Here is a 26,031-nt window from a genome sequence, read left to right on the forward strand (position 1 = left end):
AGCAAGTGCCAGGCCCTCAGTTCAAACCCCAGTACTCCCAAACAAACAACAAAGAGGGCTGATGGCTATCCATTCAATGGAATGTCATCACACGCAGCCAATTAAGGAAATAATGTGAATCTAAAGTGATGATCATGGAAATATGCTCAGAGATTTACTACATTTCAGAACTATCGAGCAAGAGAACAGAAGGTATGTATGGTATTTCTAATTCTGGATATACATCCAGATCATATATATGCAAATCAAACACTGGGAAGGATATGTACCATATTAGTAAAAGTTCCCTTGGCAAAAGGGTATTTCATGTTACAAAATCATTTATTTGTGTTTTTTAAATTACTATGGGTTACTTGTATGATTTATTGATTTTTATTAAATGTCTTCAGAATGGCAACTTACATATGTAGAACAATTTTTTGAAAAGCATCAAATTTTTTTATCGTGCGGCACGGAACCTCACGATAGGGAGGATGGCAGTTTAGGGCCAGCTGGGACAAAAAGTTAGTGAGACCTCATCTCAACCAATAGCTGGGTGCGGTGTTGTGTACCTATCATCCCAGACAAAAACATAAGAACCTATCCCAAAGGCAACAAAGCAAAATGGGGTGGGGGCACGGCTCAAGTGGTAGAGCACCTGTCTAGTCACCAGGAAGCCCTGAGTTCAACCGCCAGTACAAAACAGGATACTTAATTTTTCCTCCACAGGAACATAAATACCTTGTTTAAAAAGTCACAATCAGCATTATTGAGAATTTTGTACATGAAGCAATGCTAGGAATCTCTCTGCATAGCTGTCCTTATCTCAACTAGCAAACATGCTCTGTCTTTCTTATTATTGCTATTTCTACTCTTCAACGGAACTGGAGAAAAGCACGGAACAGGTTCTGCCTGAAAGGGAAGGGGGGTGTGGGCAGGAGGGAGAAATGACCCGAACAATGTATGCACATGTGAATAAATGAATAATTAAAAAAAAAAAGAAAAAGCAAAAAAATAAAAAAAGTCAATTAGCATTACTGAGAATTTACTGAGAAAACTAAGCCAAAGAGAAAAGCAGTAACGAAAAGAGGAAAAGCCATTGTGAAGGTGGTCTCACGTTCTTGAGCATGTTACCCAAGTGGAGCCAGATTTTTCATCTATCGACCTAAAGGTTTTATTTACATTCAGCCAATACCACACTACCAAAGTTTCTAAGTGAACACCGGCAGAGTTGCTGAATTCTGTGATTAAGGTGTTTATTAGTAAGAATTCAAGTAAATAAGTGGCAAGGGTGAGGCTGCCTGCTCTGCAATGCAAACTGACGACACTGATGTCAGCCGGCAACTAATTTGAAGTTCTCAACAAAAACCCAGAGACCATTACTTTCCTTAGTTCCCTAGGCATTTTCAATAGAATTTTCTTTTCCACTATCTTTTTAATACTATTAAGTAACCTGCTGTGAAGGCTCTTAACCTCTGAGAACTCAAGCTATTTTTTGATTAACGTTTCAGCTCTACCACAGGAAGAACTGCTATCTCAGGAGGATGTCTGGTTATCAATTTGTGTCTTTATTGCATCTCAGTTGGATTATTTCAATTCATTATTTCCTACCTTCTTGAGCTGTTTTAATGTCACCCACAACTCTGCAATTTTTAAGACTGAATTGTCCACTGTGGCAGTATTTTCTGAGATTGGGGGTAAGTTTGACACTGGTTTTGAGTTACTCTGGTTTTTGCAGTGCTAGAGATTGAACTTGGGCCCTGGCATATGGTATGCAAGTACTTTAGCACTGAGCTACATCCTCTCCCTTGGATTTCTGTGAGACAGGGTCTTGCTATGGACTTCAGGTTGACCTTGAACTTCCTATGTAGCCTCCAGACTGGCCTTGAACTCAAGATCATCCTGTCTCCATCTCCCTAGAGCTGTATATGGCAAGGGTACAACAGGAAACAATACCCAAACTAAACATTATACAAGGCATGCTCCAAGATTTTTTTAATTTGGCATGAGACTTAGGAACTGATTATAAATTTTGTTTTTGTGCTTTGTTTGGCAGTACTGGGATTTGATCTCAGGGCCTTACACTTGCTAGGCAGGAGCGCTACCACTTGAGCTACTCTGCCAGCGCTCTGATTATGAATGTACTGAATAAAATTCAACTTAACCTACCATACCACCAGTGTGCTTAGATATGCTACAGCCAGTACTGGTCTGTGACACCAAGTTTGCCGGTGCCATGGCCTACACATACGTGCTTGCATTAAAAACCAAGCTCAGTGAGACTGCAGATTCTGTTGACCATATACAAGATTAAGTTAAAATTTAAAACTGTTAGCGATACGAATATTTGAGCTTCTCAACAGTTAAAGAATGCATTATAAATGACTGAAAGTCCAGCAGGAGAGCTCATAAGTGAACAGTAACTTCAAAGCGATAGCACATTCAAATGATAATGCACCCAATATTTTATTTTCACTGGTTTGTAATATTACACCAGTATTTCAACTTGAATATACCTCATGAGACAGATAATGGGAAAATAGTTCATCTCCTAAAACACATTATGATATAGTCTGGTATGTATCTACCAAAACCAAAAAGCTGATTCAACAAACCCATAGCAAATACAAATGATTATGGAAATTGTTTATTAAAAATTCCCCAAATAAGCCTGAGGGCATGGGTCAAGTGGTAGAGATGTGCTTGGCAAGCAGGAGGCCCTGAATTCAATCCTCAGTGTCACAAAAGGATATTTTTCTATCATGATTTCTGCCTTTAGGGGCTGGACACAGTAGCTCACATGTATAATCCTAGCTACTTGGGAAGCAGAGATAGGAGGATTGCAGTTTGAGGCCAACCCAAGGTGCAAGGCCCTATCTGAAAAATATCTAAAGCAAAATGGATTGGAAGCATGCTCAAGTAGTCAGACACCTGCCTAGAGTATGAGTTCAAACCCCTACTACTGCAATATAAATAAATAAAAACACTCTGCCTGGAAATACACAGCTACAATGGCTTACTTAAAAAAAAAAAAAAAAAGTTCCCAAAATCACATTTCTGACCAAAAAAAAAAGGAAACAATGACACGTAACAGATTTGGCTTCCAAGTTCTGCCTCCTAGCCTTGTGTGTTGGTTGTCAGGGTGGGCCAGAGGGCCTCCGAGCCCAGACCCTCCAAATCACCTGATATCCACAGATTCCCCTCACTCCCCATACACAGCAAGGTGAACTGTTGGGTGGGGTCTGAAAGCACTTGAGAACTGCCTCCAAGAACTACATTCCCCCCAGTGTTTGCTGCCAGGTGAATCTGAGCACCTGGCGTCCAGGCATTGTGAAACGTGATTTCCACGGCTTCCTTTTCCCAACAGGGAGGTAAAATACTGGGCAGGGTCTGACAGCACTGAGGCCAGCAGGCAGAGTGACTAGATCCCTTAGTTCTTCCATAGCCAGTACAGAACTCAGTGCTCTGTTTGCTCTTTCCACTCTCTGACACATTCGGGGATAACCCCTACGCTTGGATGCTTGCTGCCAGACTGGGGGATACAGACTGGGGGGGGGCTTGAGGAGCAGGAGGGAACCTGCCAAGCCCACAGGCTATAGAGCTCCCTGCAGCCAGCAGAAGCTCCCCAGTAAACAAAGAATGGAAGCTTCTATAATGAAAGCAGCCCAGAAGCAGACAACCAACCTCTCTACAAGAGATACCACATAGTTTACTTTGCTGGGAATTAGAACCAGTGTCCTGAAACTTTAAAAGCAAGGAAGGTGTGGAAGAAACTCCAAAGATCATTAGAGAATACTTTACAAAACACACACATTCTAATAGAATGGAAAATCGAGAAGATACTAATAAATTTTCAGATGAATATGACTACTAAAACTGAATCCAGAATTCGTAAACCATCTAAAGAGATTGTATAACAAGTAATAAAATGACACAGTAATAAAGTCTCCAAACAAAGAAAAGCCCGGGATCGGGTGGATTCACTGCTGAATTGTACCAGACCTTTAAGGAAGAGCTAACAACAATGTTCCTCACACTATTCCCTAAAATAGAAACGCAAGGAACACTACCCAACTCATGCTATGAAGCCAGTATTACCCTGACACTAAAACAGGATAAGGACATGACAAAAACAAGGAAAATTACATATCAATATCCTTGATGAAAGAGTCTCCCCAAAAAGAAAAGTTCAGGACCTGATGGATTCCCTGCTGAATTCTATCAGACCTTTAAAGAAGAACTGATACCAACCCTCCTTAAACTGTTCCACAAAATAGAAAGGGAAGGAAAACTGCCAAACACATTTTATGAAGCCAGTATTACACTTATCCCAAAACCAGGCAAAGACACCTCCAAAAAGGAGAACTATAGGCCAATCTCCTTAATGAACATTGATGCAAAAATCCTCAACAAAATAATGGCAAACCGAATTCAGCAACACCTCAAAAAGATTATTCACCGCGACCAAGTAGGCTTCATCCCAGGGATGCAGGGGTGGTTCAACATACGAAAATCAATAAACGTAATAAACCACATTAACAGAAGCAAAGACAAAAACCACTTGATCATCTCAATAGATGCAGAAAAAGCCTTTGATAAGATCCAACATCACTTCATGATAAAAGCTCTAAGAAAAGTAGGAATAGAAGGAAAGTTCCTCAACATTATAAAAGCTATATATGACAAACCTACAGCCAGCATTATACTTAACGGAGAAAAACTGAAACCATTCCCTCTAAAATCAGGAACCAGACAAGGATGCCCACTATCTCCACTCCTATTCAACATAGTACTGGAATTCCTAGCCAGAGCAATTAGGCAAGAAGAAGGAATAAAAGGAATACAAATAGGTAAAGAAACTGTCAAAATATCCCTATTTGCAGACGACATGATCCTATACCTTAAAGACCCAAAAAACTCTACTCAGAAGCTTCTAGACATCATCGATAGCTACAGTAAGGTAGCAGGATATAAAATCAACATAGAAAAATCATTAGCATTTCTATACACTAACAATGAGCAAACGGAAAAAGAATGTATGAAAACAATTCCATTTACAATAGCCTCAAACAAAAAATCAAATACCTAGGTGTAAACCTAACAAAAGATGTGAAAGACCTCTACTAGGAAAACTATACACTTCTGAAGAAAGAGATTGAGGAAGACTATAGAAAGTGGAGAGATCTCCCATGCTCATGGATTGGTAGAATCAACATAGTAAAAATGTCGATACTCCCCAAAGTAATCTACATGTGTAATGCAATTCCCATCAAAATTCCAATGACATTCATTAAAGAGATTGAAAAATCTACTGTTAAATTTATATGGAAACACAAGAGGCCACGAATAGCCAAGGCAATACTCAGTCAAAAGAACAATGCAGGAGGTATCACAATACCTGACTTCAAACTATATTACAAAGCAATAACAATAAAAACAGCACGGTACTGGCACAAAAACAGACATGAAGACCAGTGGAACAGAACAGAGGATCCAGATATGAAGCCACACAACGATAAGCAACTTATCTTTGACAAAGGAGCTAAAAATATACGATGGAGAAATAGCAGCCTCTTCAACAAAAACTGCTGGGAAAACTGGTTAGCAGTCTGCAAAAAACTGAAACTAGATCCATGTATATCACCCTATACCAAGATTATCTCAAAATGGATCAAGGATCTTAATATCAGACCACAAACTCTTAAGTTGATACAGGAAAGAGTAGGAAATACTCTGGAGTTAGTAGGTATAGGAAAGAACTTTCTCAATGAAACCCCAGCAGCACAGCAACTAAGAGATAGCATAGATAAATGGGACCACATAAAGCTAAAAAGCTTCTGTTCATCAAAAGAAATGGTCTCTAAACTGAACAGAACACCCACAGAGTGGGAGAAAATATTTGCCAACTATACATCAGACAAAGGACTGATAACCAGAATATACAGGGAACTTAAAAAACTAAATTCTCCCAAAACTAATGAACCAATAAAGAAATGGGCATGTGAACTAAACAGAACTTTCTCAAAAGAAGAAATTCAAATGGCCACAAAACACATGAAAAAATGCTCACCATCTCTAGCAATAAAGGAAATGCAAATTAAAACCACACTCAAGATTCCACCTCACCCCTGTTAGAATAGCCATCATCAGCAACACCACCAACAACAGGTGTTGGCGAGGATGCGGGGAAAAAGGAACCCTCTTACACTGTTGGTGGGAATGTAAACTAGTACAACCACTCTGGAAAAAAATTTGGGGGCTACTTAAAAAGCTGGACATCGATCTACCATTTGATCCAGCAATACCACTCTTGGGGATATGCCCAAAAGATTGTGACACAGGTTACTCCAGAGGCACCTGCACATCCATGTTTATTGCGGCACTATTCACAATAGCCAAGTTATGGAAACAGCCAAGATGCCCCACCACTGACGAATGGATTAAGAAAATGTGGTATCTATACACAGTGGAATTCTATGCAGCCATGAAGAAGAACGAAATGTTATCATTCGCTGGTAAATGGATGGAATTGGAGAACATCATTCTGAGTGAGGTTAGCCTGGCCCAAAAGACCAAAAATCGTATGTTCTCCCTCATATGTGGACATTAGATCAAGGGCAAACACAACAAGGGGATTGGACTATGAGCACATGATAAAAGCGAGAGCACACAAGGAAGGGGTGAGGATAGGTAAGACACCTAAAAAACTAGCTAGCATTTGTTGCCCTTAACGCAGAGAAACTAAAGCAGATACCTTAAAAGCAACTGAGGCCAATAGGAGAAGGGGAACAGGTACTAGAGAAAAGGTTAGATCAAAAAGAATTAACCTAGAAGGTAACACCCATGCACAGGAAATCAATGTGAGTCAATGCCCTGTATAGCTATCCTTATCTCAACCAGCAAAAACCCTTGTTCCTTCCTATTATTGCTTATACTCTCTCTACAACAAAATTAGAGATAAGGGCAAAATAGTTTCTGCTGGGTATTGAGGGGGTGGGGGAGCGGGAGGGGGCGGAGTGGGTGGTAAGGGAGGGGGTGGGGGCAGGGGGGAGAAATGACCCAAGCCTTGTATGCACATATGAATAATAAAAGAAAAAAAATATCCTTGATGAACACAGATGAAAAATATCAATTAAGTGTGTGCACAACGAATTCAACAACACATTAAAACGATCATACACCATGGTCTATTTGGTCTCATTTCAGGGATGCAAAGATGGTTCAACATACAGAAATCGCTAAATGTAACACCCCACGCAAACAGAATAAAGGACAAAAGTGACGTGATCATCTCAACAAAGGCAGAAAAGGCCTGTGACAGAATTCAACATCCCTTCATGCTAAAAGCCCTGAAGAACACATGAATAGAAGGAATGTATCTCAACAAAATAGTAGCTGCATGTGATAAGCCTGTAGCAAACACCGACTACAGGGGAAAAACTGAAAGTATTTCCTCTGTAATCAGGACAAAACAAGTGTATTCACGCTCTCTGCTCTTATTCAATACAGTGCTCACATTCTTAGCCAGAAGAATATGGTAAGAGAAAACAAAACAAACAAACAAAACCAACAGGGTGGGATACACATAGGAAAGAGAGAAGTGAAATTATCCCTATTCGCAGATGATAGGACCCTAAAAGACTCTAAAGAATCCACCAGAAACAAGCCTCCCAGATCTGATAAACTCCTTTGACAAATTTAGCAGGGTACAAATTCAATATACAAAAATCAGTAGCTTTTCTTTATATACCGACAACAAACAGGTTGAGAAAGCAAGCAGGAAAAGAATCCCATTTACAAATGCTTCAACAGAATTAAATATCTAGGAATAAACCTAACAAAGGAGGTGAAAGACCTCTTCAATGAAAACTATAAAACCTTGAAGAAAGTGAAGAAGACACTAGAAGATGGAAAGATCTCTCATGCTCACGAGTCAGTCAAAGTGATCTACATACACATCAATGCAATCCCCTTAAAATTCCAATGTCATTTTTCGCAGAAATAGAAAAATCAATCCTAAAGTTCACGCGGAAGCACAAAAGACTCCAAGTAGCCAAAACAGTCCTGAGTAAAAAGAGCAATGTTGGACAGATCAGAAAACCGGACTTCAAATTAAAATACAAAGTCATAGTAACTAAAGCAGCATGGTACTGGCACAAAAACAGACACAGAACGAGGGAAAAGAACATAAGATCCAGAAATAAGTCCACATAGGCACAGTCATCTGACATTCAACAAAGATGCAAGAAAAAAGAAAAGTATGTCTAATAAAAAAAAAAGGCAAAGTTAATGTCAATAAATTAAGATGGGGGCAAAACCCCAACTACACAATTTAGTTGATTCATTAAAATGCAGGGTTTTTTTTTTTTTTAAAGGTATGTGTGGTGGCACACACTTATAATCCCAGCTACTCGGGAGATGTAAGCATGAGGCTCACTGGTTAGAGCCCTGTGCAGGCAAAGTTAAGGGGACCCTATTGCAAAAACAAAAGGATAAGGGCATGGCTCAAGTGGTAGAGTACTTGCCTAGCAGACTCAAGGCCCTGAATTCAAACCCAAGTACTCAAAACAAACAAACAAACAACAAAACTAGGCAGTAAAAGATGATTCTAGGGAAAAGAAACACATAAAACTTCCAAATTTTATAATCATGTTAGAAAAGCACAGTAGTGTTTACTACTTAAATCTAAATCTTCATAAACCTAACACTATTTGATACTGGTTTTGGCTATATATGTTTCTTTATTGCCTAACAAAACACTAGACTGTAAGCTTCATTACAACAGGCACTTTATTTAACCTTGGAATTAAGCAGCTATGGCTACAGTTTTTCTTCTTAGTAAATAATTTCCTTTTAAAATGTAAGAAAGAAATCTTTGCTGTTATCATCAATAACCGTGGTTCATCGTCATCTACCAGCAATTGCCTCCCTTCTAAATAGCCAATATAGTTCTGGAAAAAATAAAAAAAGAATCTAATGTTAAAGACATTGTAGTAAAAGAATGATATGACTACTGAACAAAAAAATATATGATTTATATTGACTACCCTGAAGAGATGAGTGAAAATAAATTTTTTTTTGTTTAAAGGTCATTGGAAAATTAGCACTATATTCATAATTAGATTTATTCAAGGTTAAGGCACTCAGCTTTCCTCACAAACTGCTGCGGTATGTTTAACATGTCCTTAAGAATAAGGCACTAGAAATCTTAGTAGAGTTGACAAGATCAATGTACTTCAAATAGCTACTATAATGCATGATTTCAAATGATAATGGGTGCTCTACAATTCAATACTACAACAGTATGGATAAAATAACCAGCTCTCAAATAAAATTTAGGCTCACAAAACTGCATCAGGAACTTTTTATAAAACTATTCTTACACTGGTCTTTGCAACGATATATCACTCATCTTGAAAATAAAGCTAGGATGAAAAACAATCTACTATACTGAAGATCATATGCAGCATGAAAATCAGATTTGGGCAGTTTAATTTGCTACAGTCTTTTCCTCCACGCTAGTTGCTAGGACATGATATCTGGCATAAAAATAATGTGAAATGAATTAAATCTAGTTCAGAAGAAGACTATCAGAGCAGGGCAGTATTAGCCAGATGCTGAGGGTCAACACGAGATAATTCAAGTAACGGAATGTACTGTCCAGACAAAAATGATGAAAGCATACAGTAATTACTAGGTGTCTAGTACTATTCCAAAACCATTTTGTAGATTCATTTCTGTACTCTGTCTACGAGGCAGATGCTACTGCGGTTTTCATTTTGTAAATGAGGAAGGAAGGCACAATGAAGGCAGTAAGTGCAAAAGCAAGGAGACTAGACAGGATTCCAAAAGAAAAGAGAAGAAAGTCTGTGTCTATTTGGCATTCACGGTCAAAATAAGTGCTGCAAAATTACAGGTTATAAATAATTTTGAAAGGTCAGATATTTTAGATGTTTCCTATTCTTTTTTTCTTACTAGCTTGATCTAGTGAGAATTAATGGTTTTCAAAACAAGCTAACCATTAACTTAAGGACATGTTTTATCATGGCCTTAATGAAGATCAGAAAAGGACATCAAAGAGATCCATAAAGCAGTAGGGAATGAAAGCAATTTCAGTGTATCCCCACAAAACAGTAGAATAAGCATTTTAACTTAAATGAAGTTTCAGGGTCGTATTCTTTTTTAATAATGAGAAGAGAAATAAGCAGTATTTCTTAAGTGGCTCAAGCAGTAAGAAACTCTGAGCTAAAACCCCAGTACCACCAAAAAAAAAAAAAAAGGGTAGTAAAACTTCTGCTCTGCTAAGACAACTGACAGTTATTTCAGATCAACTTCCTATATTAGGAAGGAAACAACTTACCTGTTTCAGAGTATACTCCAAAGCTCAAAATCCAAATGCCTTACATTAATTCTGCAACAAAGGATGCACGGATAGATATAGAGGTGGACAGACAAACAGATCACTGAATACTTTCAAACCTACAGAAAATAATGACAGTGCATGTTTTTCTTAATCTTCAGAAGCTACTTTTGCAACTTACCATCTTTTTCCTCTTATCTTGCTCTGTGGGTGGTTCTTCATCATCTGTTACCTTTGGTAACTCAAGATGGGACATCAACATACAACTACAATTTAAAAAAAAAAACCATGTTTTAAATAAATAAAAAGTATCTACAATGTACTAAAAACAAGCCCTGAACATCACTGAAAATATGAATGCTTCTATACTAAGAGGTGAGGAATAGACTAAATACATTAGATTTATAGTTTTAAAAAGCTTCCTTAATTATAAAAGGACATCTCATTTTGAAGAGGAATACACCCAAAAAACCCAAAGAAACAAAACTCTAGAGCACCTTACTTGGTAATTTAAGATAGTAAACTAAAAGAAATTTATTTATCAGCAACTTTTGAACCAAACATCACTGACAAAACAAGGTGTATAATTTGTATCTTTCTAGAAAGGATCATGTTACAAATAATTTAAAATACTTCTTTTTCCCTAATCTTCCCATGCCTGGAACTACATATGGAATAATCCAAACGGTAGCATGACTAAACCACAATTATGTAATAATCTGTGCTCCAAATGACATTACTGTGTTACGAAGAACTTGTCCCCGATAGCACTGATTATCTGCACCACTGCTCTCCATATGAGCAGAAATAACAGAGACACAGCTTTCTATCCAGTCAACACTGGTTATAACGAGGCAAGAAATGAATACTGCCTAGTGAATCAACACTGATGGAACAAACTCCACTGTCTCCTACTTTAGAACAGGAGAATTCAGTAATCTATCAGAGTCAGAGGTTCCTAATTAATAAGCCATGGCAAAGAAAGTTTGGTTTCTTTATGTTTCATAACAAATATAGATGAAAGACAATTCCTGACTCAGCTATTTAAGTAACTTTTAATTTAGGATTAAGGACAGGTGTTGATATGAGGAACAAGATCAGGCTCACTCTTTAAGTAGACTTGGGTGTCCTTCGCTCCAGTTCCCCACCATTAAAAAAAACAGTTTTGGGAGCAACTGCTTCTGACCCAGCAATCAAACACGTAAGAACCCTAGGCCGAAAATCAGAAGTCCTGAAAATCAGAGAGACCTTAACCCCTACATGGCCTACATCTCAGAGCTACAGTGCTTTTATCTACCTTGACATACAATGCAGCAATACCACAAGGAGGTAGCTGTCCAATGGGCTCTAGCGCAAAGTAAGAAAATACAGCATTCCCGTATCAACACAAATGATTATCTAATAAAGTGAAATGTACTGAAAAGGTCTAGATCCGCTTGTATTTCAGAACTGGATAATAAAACAGGCTCCTCTGTACCAGCCGCAGACTTGAAGTCTTACTGCAATAAACACAGGTCTCCATAAAAGCACATTACAATTTGCACAGATTCTTCATTGCCCTGCAAAATCTGTTAGGTACTTATACAGTAAAATTTCCTTGTTCTGCCCTCCCTTGTTAAAAGATAATCACATCAGTGCAGGGTATATTTTGTAGTGTGTTTATACATATACATATATAGGTATGTATATAACCCTTCTTTCTTACAGTGACCAAAAAGTACTCAAAGAACAAGTTTTTTGTTTTGTTTTTCAATTCTGTAGTTTATACTCACTTGGGTTTCAGAAAGGGAAATAATAATGAAAAAAAAAATTTTTTTTTTTTGTGGCGGGGGCAGAGCTGGAGATCAAACCCAGGGCCTTGAGCAGGGTATGCAAGCTGTCAACCACTGAGCTGGATCCTAACTACCCCCAAATACATTGATTAAAGAGTCCGAAGCTAAAAATCTCCCTTGCAGGAAAATCTCCAAGTAAAAGTCAAGTCTCATTTTGTTACCAAATATTAAAGATAGGCAATCACATTTTAATTAAAAGGCAAGTGAGACTTAATAGATTTCTAATAAGGTAAAATGTGTGTACTGTGAATATAATGACATTAATGCTAACCAAAGAGTAACCAATAAATAGTTTAAAACGGAAAGGACAAAGATGTGATTATACACAGCCACTACTGTACTCTACATTCAGGGCAGAAGTCACCGAACACCTCCATGCTAATAATCAACCAATAAGTGTTCATTCACATGGAGCATGAAATCCTTTGATTCATTTCTGTAAATGGGATGGTAGCTTACACCTGTAATCTCAGCTACTCAGGAGGACCCAGGCCAGCTCAGGGGAGACTCTCTCTCAAACATAAAAAAACAACAACAAAAAAAGGGCTGGGGGTGTGATTCAAGAGGCTGACTGCTTGCCTAGCTGGTTGACCGCTTGGTAAGTGGTCTAGAATGTCATGAAACCTTGCTTATCGTTATGTCATTATATGAAACATACCCTTTATTAACCGCAATAATAAGGAAAGGTTTGGCAATTCTACAAACCATCAACACACACAATGATTAATTTCAAAACAGGAAAGTTCAAATTAATAGTTCTATAAAGATGAGATTATCAGTATTCCTGATAACGTGACTTAAGTATCTACTCAAAGAACATAATTTTAACTATCATTCTTGGAATCAGTGAATTACCATACGACCCCCTAACACCTAAAAGATACAGTAAGACAGGCTTCAACCCCCAAAATACAAAGCAACTCATCCCATTTCCCTCAGAGCTTCAGATAGGTAGGTACACTTTTTAAGTTGAAACAAAAAACATGCTCAAAACATCTTTAAAAAAAGAAACGTATATGCTAAAATACACTTGAAATACTTTTTAATCTAATGTTAAATCACAAAGCCACGATTATATCAAAGAAGCCCCATTCAGAATATCACCACAACATAACAAAGCTGACCCTAAAAATCAAACAATAAATCTTAAATTCAAAATAATCATAAAAAAAACTTTTGGTGTACAAGACAAAATTACAAAGTGTGGACCTTGTATTTATATGGTAATAGTAAACAAAAATCATGCAGCATTTATTTAATTACTCTCCAAATCCAAACAGGATCAATTATATGATCTACTTACTCCTTATAAGTTCCTGTTTCAGGGTCTTCTGTCATGACATCATGTAGGCCCTCCACTGAGATATTTATAATCCCACAGAATTTATCCTGGATAACACTAGAATAAAAGAAGAACAAAACAGGTTAACTGGGGTATTTTTTTTAAGCAGTAACTCCTTCTTTAATCTAAGTAGTGTTTTGAACGTGAAGAGAAATTTTAGTTGTGAAATAGAAACTTACAAAAAGATTTCTCAAGGTAAAAACTTTACCTTTGGACACAATATTACAAATTTGTCTTTCACAAGATTGTTGGCAGGTTTAAACATAGAGGGGTAGATCAGAAAAGAGATTATTTTAATAATGTTTATTAGGACAGTCTTATACTGATCTTATAACCACAAAAATAAAGACACAGAAGCGCTAATAAAAAAATCTTTGCTTTTCTGAAAATATTATCAAGAAAAAGAAAAAAGCGTGATAGTCTATAAAAAAACATTTTTTTGTAAAGGACTTGGATATACAAGGAACCTTGAGAACTTGGTTAGACAGGTAAGCTCACTTTGAAACAGGCAAAAATTTGAATAGGCGTTACACCAAAGGAGATATTCAGATATCCTATGCAAACCTGAAAGGATGTTCAACATCACTAGGCACTAGGGAAGTGCAAGTTCCAATCACAGTGAGATTTTAAATGAAAGTAAAATTAAGATTGACTATACCAACTGCTGGGCAAGATGAGAAACAACAAGAACTCTCACACGTGACTAACAGAATTTAAAATGCAATATCCATTTTGGAAAACATATTGCCATTTTTAAAATGAAGTTGAATGCACACCACACAACTACACAATCCTACTCCTAGGTATTTACCTAAAACCAAAACAAGTATTCTAAGATCTGTGTATGAATATTTATGGTAGCTTTATTCATAATAGTCCCGAGCTACAAGCCAAACGTCCATCAACTGGTAAGTGGATCAAGAAATCATGGAACATTTTACTGAGTGGAATACTCTCAGCAATAAAAAGGAACCGACTACCCATTCAACAACAGCATTACCGTAAGAGAAGTACGCTAGACTCAAAAGGATATGTATGACTCACGTATGTTTGTGAATGGCAAAATTATTTCATAGGGGTATCCCGGCAAGGGACACAAGGGAACATTTTTAGGGTGATATAAAAATAAAGTTCTATGTCTTGAGCATGGCAGTAGTCACATGGTTGTGGATATTTGTCAAAAGTGTATACCGTTGGTATGTGTAAACTGTAACTTAATATGCCTGACTTTTCAAAATGTAAAAGCCCATGACTGGCACTCTAAATTATATCATATGAATCAAAAACTAACTGAATAAATTATAACTACTGCCTCCAGGGAACTTACGGCATCATTCCTGCAAGGGACATACTGTGTTTCTCACACTTCATTAACATGCATCATTAACTTTCAAAATGTTCAGTCAAGTAACTCCCAAGGTCAGCACAGCCTGGATCGCTTCCCTCCTTTGTAAAGACTAAACTCTGTGTCTGTACATTGAAATGTGATCATCAAGTTTTAGAGAACTAAATCATCAAATGGACTTAATAATAACCAGCAAATATCATTCCGGTATCTTCCGATCTGTGCGTAACACAGATCTATTTTTATGTCATTAAATTTCCTTTACATAGAACTAAAAAGCATCTAACCCATATACATCTCTATCTTTCTTGATCAGTGAGAAACACACTAGAAACATCAGAAAGTTAAAATTTTGCACCAGAAGTTCAGCCACAAACTGTAATCCCTGTGTTCATTTCCGTAGGTCTCAGTCTCCTCGTCTGTAAATGACGGCTAGACTCAGGGATGGCAGGCACATAGAGGGGATGCAGCCATTTGCCCATCACTGCAGGATTCGCCGCCATTAAGCCATCATAGCATGCTAAGGCTGGCAGGACCCGGGACTCCTTCTTAACCTAACAGCAGTCTGCCGCCTGTCAACACCGGTATCAGTTAGACTCAGAAGACAAAAGCCTTCTCCATTTTTACTTCTAGGGCTCTTGACTAGGTGTTTGTTTTACTATTATTTAGGGACAATCCACTCAATACACTGCCTTCTCTACTCACCTTGGCTCCAAGCACAAATCTCACACCTTCTATGAAAACTGGAAACTTCACAAGGAATCCATGGAATGGTTAAGTATTATGTGTTTTCTCAAAATACTGATGATGGATTTTCCCAACAGATTATTTGACAACCAAAGCGTGGCTGTGTTTTACTATGTGGCATGAATGCTAACAGTGAAGTGGCTCCATTAGAGGGAAAACTACCCTCACCCTGGAGTTATCTAGTAAGTGCCAGAAAGGATGACACAGATTTCAAGCTCAAGAGATGGGGGAACAGTCTATGGCCCAGAGTAGAAAGGAATGCGTACTGGCTTGAAATGGGAAGAGCTGACACCAGGGAGGAAGGCGCATCAGTGACGATCAGTGACAATGAGTGGAAGGGAAATAACCATGCCATATTCTGCAATCAGCAGAGAATTACAGAATCTTCAAAGCACTCAAGTTCAAAACGCACTCATCAAAGAGATGCACCTTAATTACTACTCATTAAGCAGTTTGGGGAAAGTGCCTCCCAAATAGCAGGGAAAACAAAAACCTAAGGAGGGCTGTAAACCCAGAATTAAATGACACAGGTTTAAAGGAAGAAAGGGAAGAAGAGATGTTGTGCTCAAAGCTAACCTTAAACACATCACCTCGTGAAATATGAGCCAGGAAGTAGCTATTATTTTCTTTACATTTTTTTGACTTTACTTCTTGATGAAGACCATCAGGTTATTTCTTTTTAATGCATGACACGTTGGAGTCACAAGCAGGACTTTATTATAATTCTTCTCAGTGTGTCATCTTCTTGTGGTCTGTAGTCCCTCCCCCACTCCCACTCTCCCACTGACATCTGATGTAGCGTACAATGTGGAAGAACCGAGGGCAGCCAGGGTCAGCCTCGTAATCTTAGAGCTCACTCAGCTCTTTAACCCTCAAACTACTGCTTACTAAGAGGTGACTATTCACAGTAACTAGAAAGACACAGAATCTAGAGTTCCTGAAAAGATGGGCTAGGCCCTATACTAGTTACATACACAGCAACCCAGTAGAAACACCAACATAAAATTTTAAGGAAAAAAAAATTCAATCGATTGCTAATTATTCCAGGTAAAAAAGCTACCATCTCGGTTTGGTCCCATGAGCAGACTTCAGAAGAATAGCTCGCTCCAACAATAAACAGGGACACCAACACTTGTACCAGGATACCAGCTATTACTGATGCCAACTCTGTCTGGTCAGTACATGACTGGTTGAACTAATTCATTTTAGTAAATACTATGTGGGCCCAGAAAATGTGTCAGACACCATGACAGGCCCTGCGGGATAAAAAAAAAAAGATGGTCACCTGAGGGAACTTAGAAACTAAAGTAGCTTAATGTCTATTGCATACAACTTTGAATGCACATAGAAAAGTGTGCTGCAGATGTGAACATTATCTGTTCTTTGGCTAAGGACAAAGCTACAGAAACACTGTGGGTAACTTCAGGAGCCCATTACAGACTAGAACGCTGCGGGAAGGACAAAGAAATTAAGCAACAAAATCAGATGCTCATTGTTTTTGTTCTCAATCAAGTTATAGTATCTTAACTATCTTTCTCAACAGTAGCTGTGCTTCTGATTCATTAACTGGCACTCAATTAGAGCTGAACACCCTGTTCCTTAGACACTCCTAGAAATGCAGTGGCAAATCCTTTTGTTCTAATTCTCATCACTGGCCCCTAAGGACAGCATCATTCTATCACTTAAGAAGCTGAAAATTTCAAGTTAACTCATAGTTCATTGATTGTACTAGGATTCACTGTCCTTCTAAATAAGGGAATCCCAACTTTTATATAAAGTTTTTCATTTCACAATGCAAAAGAAATGGGACCCTGTTTACTCAGGGCTTCAAGGAAGTAAATGGAGGCTTACTATTCCAGTTTCTTAAAATTCTTTTTCGTTTTTCTTAGGTTTGTGTGTGTGTGTGTGTTTTATTTCGTTTTTCTGGTATCCAGGGCCTTGGGCAGGCTAAGCAAGTGCTCTACCTCTTATCTAAATCCCCAGCCCCGTGTCTGTTTTTGAGACAGGATCTCATTATGTGGTCCAGTCGGGCCTGCAATGAACAGTCTTCTGCCTCAGCCTCCTGAGTGTTAGGATTATAGCATGCCTGCCTTAGTCTTTTAAATTTCACTCTCTCCTTGAGAACTTTCAAGGGCTATCATGAACCTTGGACCTGGCAGGCTCTTATAAACCTACATTTCCAAGTTATAACACATTACTCTTTCTTTCACTGGTGTCAAGCAGTTAAGTCTCTACCTCCTGAACACAACAGGTCCTGGCCTCAAGGTGTCTGCTTATTCCCTGCTCCTCACAACGTGCTTTTGCACGGTATTCTCCTTCATTCACATTTCCCTCACGAAGCCTGACCTGACCACTCTCTATCCCATGCTCTATCCCAGAGCACTCTATCCTCTGAATTTCCAGTGGCATAAAACCTCTGCACTACTCACTTGACATGAAACTCATGTGGTGCCTTTCATGTTACTCTCTTCTAGTATCTTTACCTTTTTCAGGCTTGCTCTGCCTAGGATTATAAGTAACTTTAGGCAAAGACCATGTGTTACATTTGTTTTCTATATCCTACAAGGGGATAGGATAATGAAAATATAGTGATAAAAATAATAATAATACAGGGCATGTACATATATACTCTGTATATCCAGGGTGTGCAGAACAATAATATAGGGTACAGGATAATGAGAATAATAATAATGAGGTATATGTACAATGAGAACAACTCAATCAATAAGTAATCAAAGAAATTAATTATCCCTAGAGCTGGAAAACTACCCTCTCTTGTTTTCTTTCCAGAATTTTATTTTCACTTCTTTTTTAAATTACAGGTATGGATAGCTGGGTTGTGTACAGATAGTAGATACAAACTGATTGCTTTACAGTAGACATGAGGCACAAAAATGGAACAGAAGGTGGGTGGCTACATTGGAAGCCTATTTCTGAAATATTCATTTCAAAAAAGGCAAGGGAAGATTAACATTGAGGAGAAAAGATTGGAGAATGAAAGTAAAACCGAAGGAAAAGCATTAGTAACCTAAACATTTTCTTCTTTCTGCACACATTCACTTTTGATGTTTTATACATTTGTTTGATTTTATGTTATTCCCATTGATAAGAATTACCAACCTGCCACAAAAAAGAACATGGGCCATTTTTATCAGTGCTGAGGAACAAACACAAGGTCTTCGGTCTGCTAGGCAAGTGCTCTACAACTGACCTATACCCGAAGCCCCTACGCAGGTCTTTTTAAACACTGACTTGCTTTGTTCTTGATGTTCAGTCAGCTCTCTTCACCTTCAGGTTCCACATCTATAGATTCAGCCAAGCGCAGATTGAAAATATGGGGAAAAGTTGCATCTGTACCAAATACGCAGACTTTTTTTTATTGTTATTCTTCTCTAAACAACACAGTATAACAACTACTTACAAAGCATTTACTTTTTATAGTATTTATTGCACTAGATATTTATAGTCTAGAGAGGATTTAAAGTACAGAGGAGGATGTATATAGGTTAAATGCAAATACTACAGCATTTTATATAAGGGACTTGAGCATCCACAGGTCCTAGAAGCAATCCCAATGGATACCAAGGGACACCTGTTACATGATAAGTGATTTTACACATCTACAAGCATTAAACAAGTAAGAGCTTGAAACACCTCCGTACCCTGCAAATAAAGACCATTTGGCTATTTAAACTAATTTCATAATTTTCAGTTAACTTTCCTTTTTCAGCCAAATGCACATGAATAAAATTACAGTTTTAAATTTTGCCTTAGTATTTCTTAAAGGTCTGGCTTTTATGAATTTTCTGAGTATAAAATAATTTAGTTGTAGAGTATGTGAACTGCAAAAACAATGCAGTGAATTTTTCCTTTCTCTTCAAAGCCATGTAACAAACAAAACTGATCCGTCTTTCTTCTGTTTACTCACCTGATTTAAAAAACAATACTTGCTTAAAGTTATTTCTCTTACGTCATTATGAACCCAAACCACAGGTGGTTAGAGAACTAAACACCCTCAGAAAGCCAAAATAATCAATCCACAAAGAAACACGTAAATGAACTATTCTGATACTTATTAGGTTAGCCCAAATAATAAGTATTAGACGGAATGTCAATTAGTCTCCACTTTCTATCTGTCCAATTTTTTGTTAATTTCTTTTCTTTTTCTTTTTTGAGTTTCTTTTTTTGGGTATGTACCCCTGGCTGGCCTTGTCCAGTCTCAACCTCCCCAAGTGCTGAGATTACAGGCAGGTGCCACCATGTCCAGTTTATTGGTATTTGTCTAGTGACTGTTCTGCAGTCCCACTTATCTCTCGATAAGTGATGGTCTCACACATTCACAGAATGTCTACATGTCCATGGTTCTAGGAGGAACATAGGCAGGCCAAACACAGACAAAATTTTCAATTAACTTTTCAGAATAAAAATGAAAGCTGATGAAGCAACAGCTTTTCAGAGTAGTAGGCCGAAGAAACAAAAAGAATCGCAACTTCAATATTTGAAGTCATTCTTGCATTATTATACCTTAGTTATAATAGCTAAGCTAGGGCAAGTTAAAAAAAATAAACATATTTTAGGCACTAGAAGCCACAATCAAATAAAATACTCCAACTATATTTCTCCGCTTGTATTTCTTAACAGAATTAAGTTTTGTTTAATCTTCTACTCTTCTTTAAAAGGAGTAGTTTATTCAAAGTCAAAAAAAGAGGGAAAACGCTGATTTATAGTCTTATTCCAGAAGTTCCACAGCACCAGAAGCTATGAAAGTAGTGACATTTATACTCAAATTACTCTCCCCCGCCACTCTAGGTATTTTCCAGGACAAAGACTGCAAATTTTTTTTTCACTTAAATGGAAACATGCATCTTCTACACAGCAATTCTTTCCACAATCATGGGAAAGTACCTTCATAAATCAAGTTCCCCTGACAAATAACAAGGAAACAAGATAAAAATTCATAGTGGAAATTCACTATCTTAAAATGAAAGTTGATTTTTTTTTAACTCAACAATGATCCTTACAAAGGCTTTTATATAATAAACCAGTCCTCCAATTACCTGAGATTTTGTTTTATAATAAACCTCCCTCTGTCAAAAAGAAAAAAAAGGCATTATCTTCATACCTATCAGTGATATTTAAAATGGCCTATATGGACTAGGATGAGCAGAAACTGCCATCCTATGTGATTTTCAAGAGAAAGTTTATTCATGCTATAAGAAATACTGCCCAGTGAAGACATCCTAAGGCTCATGAAAAGGAGGTGATCACTGACTGATACAGAAATGTTTGGGAAAATCATTAGGCTGGGGAAGACAAAACAAAACAAAACAAACAACAGCAACACAAAAGCCAATACTTATTTTGGATGTCTGTAACAGTCCCATGAAAAATTGGTTCTTCGTGTGTGTGTGTGTGTGTGTCTGTGTGTCTGTGTGTGTGTGTGTGTGAGAGTGATACTGGGGTTTGAATTCAGGACCCGGCACTCGCTAGGCAGGCACTGTATACTTGAACCACATCACCAGACCTAGTTCTATTTTTTTTTTTTTTGAAAAGGATAACAAAAAAATTTAACAGAGGTTTTGGTAAAATTACGAGGTTGTGATTATGACTTCACCATTGTGAATGTTGAAAGTTGTTGAGAACAAAGTTATATAATAGATAACCATAAATGTATCATCAGAACAAATGAAAAAGCAAACCGTGCTAATGTTACTAAAGGTACATAAAAAAGTTCTTGTAGCTCAGAAGCAAGTTCCTGGCAAGGAACTCGATGTCACACAGCTCAGACCAAAATGAGGATAATGTGCTTATCGAACTATAGCACATAATTATAGAGGACCATGACTGATAATGATGAAGAAACTTATGTCAGCAATTGGTAAGAAGATACCTGTCAATAAAACAGAAGACAATAGTTTTAAAGTTTAAAAGCTAAAGACAGTATTAAAGTTTAAAAATATTGGCAAGAAATATTTGAATAAAATTATAACATGAAGTGAGAAGAAAAAGATAGTTTTGTAAAGAAACATTTTAGATTATTTAAAAATTATGTGTAATTAAACTAACAACTTTATATAAACAGACATTTCACTACTTTGTTACAGCTGTAGTAGGATAATATATTCAAGTTGAGGAAAAAGGCTCAGGTAGCTTTCTTATAGGGAAAAATGGGTAATTTAGGCTTTCCTTTCGCAGGCTCCCTGCCAAATTTCCCCTACACACCCCTACACACCGAACAACCTTTCTCTGGGCTCAAGGCACCCTAACTGCACCTGCATCCTCTCTCATCTACTCTTGGCAATCTTACAAGCATCTTCAACTTAAATCAGCCAACATTAAAGTTAGCAGTGCCTTCCCAACAAAAACAAAATCAAAAAACCAAACTCAGGCTCACTACCATTTATCCTTTTCTGAGTAAGAGCATCTCTGCTGGATCCAGTGAATTAAGCCAAAAACCTGGGATTCCGTTTTTAACCTTTCTCCTCATTTACTCTTTCCAAACCCAATTCATCTTCAAATTCTGCCACATTTAGCTTGGAAATTCTTGCTGCTATTTCTCTATATTCGTACTATTAACCCTGTCTCTAGTTGGAACTCCTCATTACTTTCCCAACAGGGAGCCATCCACTCACAGCTTCCTCTAATCCATTCTCTATAAAGCAGACAACAGTGCTCGTTTGCAAAATCTGAACATATCTTTCTTTCTCATTTTAAAACAAAGGTTTAATCCTTTTGATTACTTTCCACTACACTTCAAAATCCAAACACTCAACCCTAGCCTATTCAGTCCTGCGTGACCAGGCCATCTGTCTGCCTGTCTCTCGCCTTGTCTAACTTCACTGCTCTCCACTTCACCAGTTCTCTTCCTCAAAAACTTTCTATCCTGGGGATTTCCATCTGCTGGGAATTCTCCTGCCTGCATTTACCTTGTTAGTTGTATTTACAGTAGGAAGAAAACTATAAGTGAGCTGGCTTGGCCCAGACGCTAGAAGATGGTGTTCAAGAGGTCTTTGTGGGTGAGAAGCAGGTCATTGAGGAAAAGGGGTTTTGAAAGACAAAGCACATGCAAAACAGCACATGAAATCTTCTGCACCTCGGTGCCTCAAAGAAAATGTAAACTTCCACATTAAAGCTAGATAAATGAATAGTGCCTAAATTTTCTGGCAAAAAGCACTAAGTTTTTTAAAGCTAACAACAGGCTACAATTTACGCACATGTACTGCCAACTCAACAGATGGGAAGAAACGGAGACAAACAGAAAAAAGGAAAGACAATATATAGGTCTCCACATTATTCAGGTAAGAAAACTACTTCCTACTAAGATACCATATCCTCTATTACATCAGTGATGCCTCAAGAGTCAGAGGCACACCGACAAGGCACATCTCAGCCAGCGGCATGATACATGGTACCATCTACCTCTCAATGATGCTTCTTCGACCAAGATTATTTCTCTTTTAACCCACAAGGCTTCCCACGCTAAAAGTATATAGCCACACAAGCCTAGCAAGAAAGTGATGACTGGTGTTAGAAGGTACTTTTTTAAAAACTAAAAATATTATGCTTGAAACAGTACAAATCAGTACAGAAAACAATGGAACTATGACCTCATTACTATGGTTTCCACAACTGTGAAATCATTAAGAAAGTAGATAAACAACTGAGAAAAGTGATTCACGTGCCTCCCTACTACCCTACTGGTTCAGAGCTAGGTCCACTGACAGAGAAGCCATGTAAGAATTTTAATGAGAAATGAAATGGGCTTTTTGGGGGAAAAAATGTTACTTTCTTGGGAGACGGGTACAAATAAAGTTGAAGAGCAACCAGAACCACCTTCCGTCTTGTTTCACACGCCCACTCTCCTGCCTTACTCAAAGAAGCACATGGCATTCCAAGTCCACATGTACGTCTTTCCAGCCTGTAGGTCAGGGACAGAAGACAAGACTATTAAAAGAGCTGGAGCCCGCAACAAGGTCCAAACAGGACTCAGGAAAACGCCTAACATTAAAGCTGTTTCTCAGCAGCATGTGAAAGATTCCCTTCGCTTTCTTCTCTTGCTTTTACACCACCTAAAAACAAATACACAGGGAAGATTTTACTGTTATCTGTTGCTGTGGTTAAAAAAAAAAAAAAACTGAATAAAAATGTACTAATTCCATGTTGGTCTAACTTCGCTTCAAAGCTTAAATACTTCCATACATTCAGGAAATGTCTACATACATGTTATATTTGAATGCTCTATTTCTTGACCTGAGTGATGGATACACAGGTGTGTCTACTTTTATAGGCCATTTATACATCAGTAACAGTTTTTCTGAATGTTGTTTGTAAATAATGTGTCATGTATTAACATTGGTAGAGATTGGTTCTAACTACATTCTTCTACTATGTGGAGGATTCCTAAAATAAACTATACCAGGAAATAGGAACCAAGAAAATAAAAGTCTGTCCAAGATTGTGGACTGCAAAGAGCACCATAAAAGCAGAATGGATCAACAAAGTAACTCTACAATATGATATATGGAAAAGGTCCAAACTAGTTGAGAGAAAACAAAAAAGGGTGTCTAAGAGAATCTCTTTCCTCACTATTTCTAGGTTCCACACATTCTCTCGCTCTCCCAAAGTGTCCACCCTAACTCCCCTCCATTTAGCCCCCAGCTGTCAAAACACTGACAATCCTTTTCTTCCAGAAGACCATGATATAATCCTGCTCTTCTTTAGCCTGGCCTTCCCCTCCATCACCTGTGACCTTCTTCTATTTCCTGGTCACTTCTGTTGAAACTTCTGTTTCTTACCACTGAAGCCCTCACTAGTAACTGATGCCAAAATATCTCTGATAGCAAAGTGGTAGAAATGTCCAGTTATTCCAGAAGAGAGAGAGATGCTTCTTGAAATCCCACATTGGAATTATAAATGCTGAACACTTTCACCTTATGCTAAAAATAAATGGCAGTTCAGGTCACTATCTGTCCTTTACTACAGGGGGAAAAGACTTTTCCTGGAATTCCCTGGCATTTTAACCACTACTTATAGTGCTCAATGGTAAAAATGTATTCAGTAGTTAAAATATCTTTCTCAAAAACACAATCATTTCAAATTAGAGCCTGTCTATTCGCAGGAGCTCTAATCAAGAATCTTTAATAAATGGCAGAGAATAACTTGTAATAAATGGTAAGAGAAATACAGAAAGCAAAAGAAAGGTAAGCTTCTTTAGATATATTAATTTACAATATTATTTGGTTTTAACTTAGCTCATTTAAGATTGGGCTGTTCAAAATAGAAAACATTCCTGTCCTTCATTGTTTAAGTCGCTGTTCATTGTTCAGTGGGGTGTTGCCTTGGTATTTTACCTGTAAATATATTATACTTCAATCAGTATAACCCCCTGTATTACTCTTCCTTAGCCCTTCCCCTGACCCCATGTTTGTAAAACGGTTCGTGTGAAGAGGAGGGTACTAGTAGGAGAGGGGAGGGTAAATGAAGAAGGTTAAAGAGAGCGAATATGGTTTATGTATTAGAATATGGAACACTGAAACATGGCTGAAATAATTTTAAGAAAAGAGAGGGGGAAGAGGGAGAATAACGGAGTGGATGAACCAAACCGGGGTACATTGTATGCGTATATGGAAATCTTCCAATGAAACCCCCTTTACAATTATTATATACTAACAAAAACAGAAAAAGAATAAAAGAATGGGATATAGAAATTACAGCAAAAAATTCTACGCACCTATCACTTCAATGATACCTTCATTTTTCAATGGGGCAAATACCATATAACAGTAAAAGGAGAGTTGGCTAAAATTTTGAGAGTCAAAACCTCCTAATAAAATATGAAAATGAACACTTAATAGATACTATTGTGTACAAGTACAGCTCCACATATAGACTGATATTAATATGACCGATGTTTTCTACCTGAGTCTAAATCAATATAAGTTATATATAAAAACATTCATTTCTGTTGAAGTTTGTCTACTACCTACGAAGCCCTTCTTTGGATTTGGGCATTTTAACATCAAGGTAAATACCATGATTGACTATTATACTGTGTTATATGGAGTATTCCAAACTTACAGCAAGGTACGTTGCTCCTGAACATCTCATTTGTTTGTTTGTGTATTGTTCACTTACTTATTTATTGCAGTGGCGGGGGGGGGGGGGGGAGAGGAGCATACTGAGATTTAAACTAAGGGCCTTGTGCTTGCTAGATAACTGCTCTACTTCTTTAACCACAGTTCTAGCCACATGAAATTCTTTAACAGGACATGATTTAGGTGGTGGGAGGCTTTTACTTTATATACTTTTGTGTTGTATGTGCTTTTTTTCCCAGTAAACATTTACTTTAACCAATTAAATGAAAAACAATTAGGACTGTAAGAGTTGTGATGACTTAACAACAAAACATATTACTCAAGCTATCTCT

At 37.6% G+C, this 26,031-nt stretch overlaps 1 protein-coding gene across 7 annotated transcripts in view; it reads right to left on the reverse strand.

Annotated features, from left to right (window-relative positions):
• Positions 1-26,031, reverse strand: part of LOC109676084 (importin-11) — a gene marked incomplete at its 5' end in the record, with an annotated part of 132,332 nt that overhangs the window by 18,554 nt on the left and 87,747 nt on the right. For 5 of the 7 annotated variants that reach the window (XM_074064585.1, XM_074064586.1, XM_074064584.1 and 2 more), the window contains 2 exon segments: positions 10,521-10,605; positions 13,475-13,570. In XM_074064585.1, coding sequence (XP_073920686.1) covers positions 10,521-10,605; positions 13,475-13,570 — 181 coding nt within the window. 7 annotated transcript variants of the gene reach the window in all.

This window comes from Castor canadensis, unplaced genomic scaffold (genome assembly GCF_047511655.1).
Source record: "Castor canadensis unplaced genomic scaffold, mCasCan1.hap1v2 HAP1_SCAFFOLD_114, whole genome shotgun sequence".
Classification (NCBI taxonomy): Eukaryota; Metazoa; Chordata; class Mammalia; order Rodentia; family Castoridae; genus Castor; species Castor canadensis.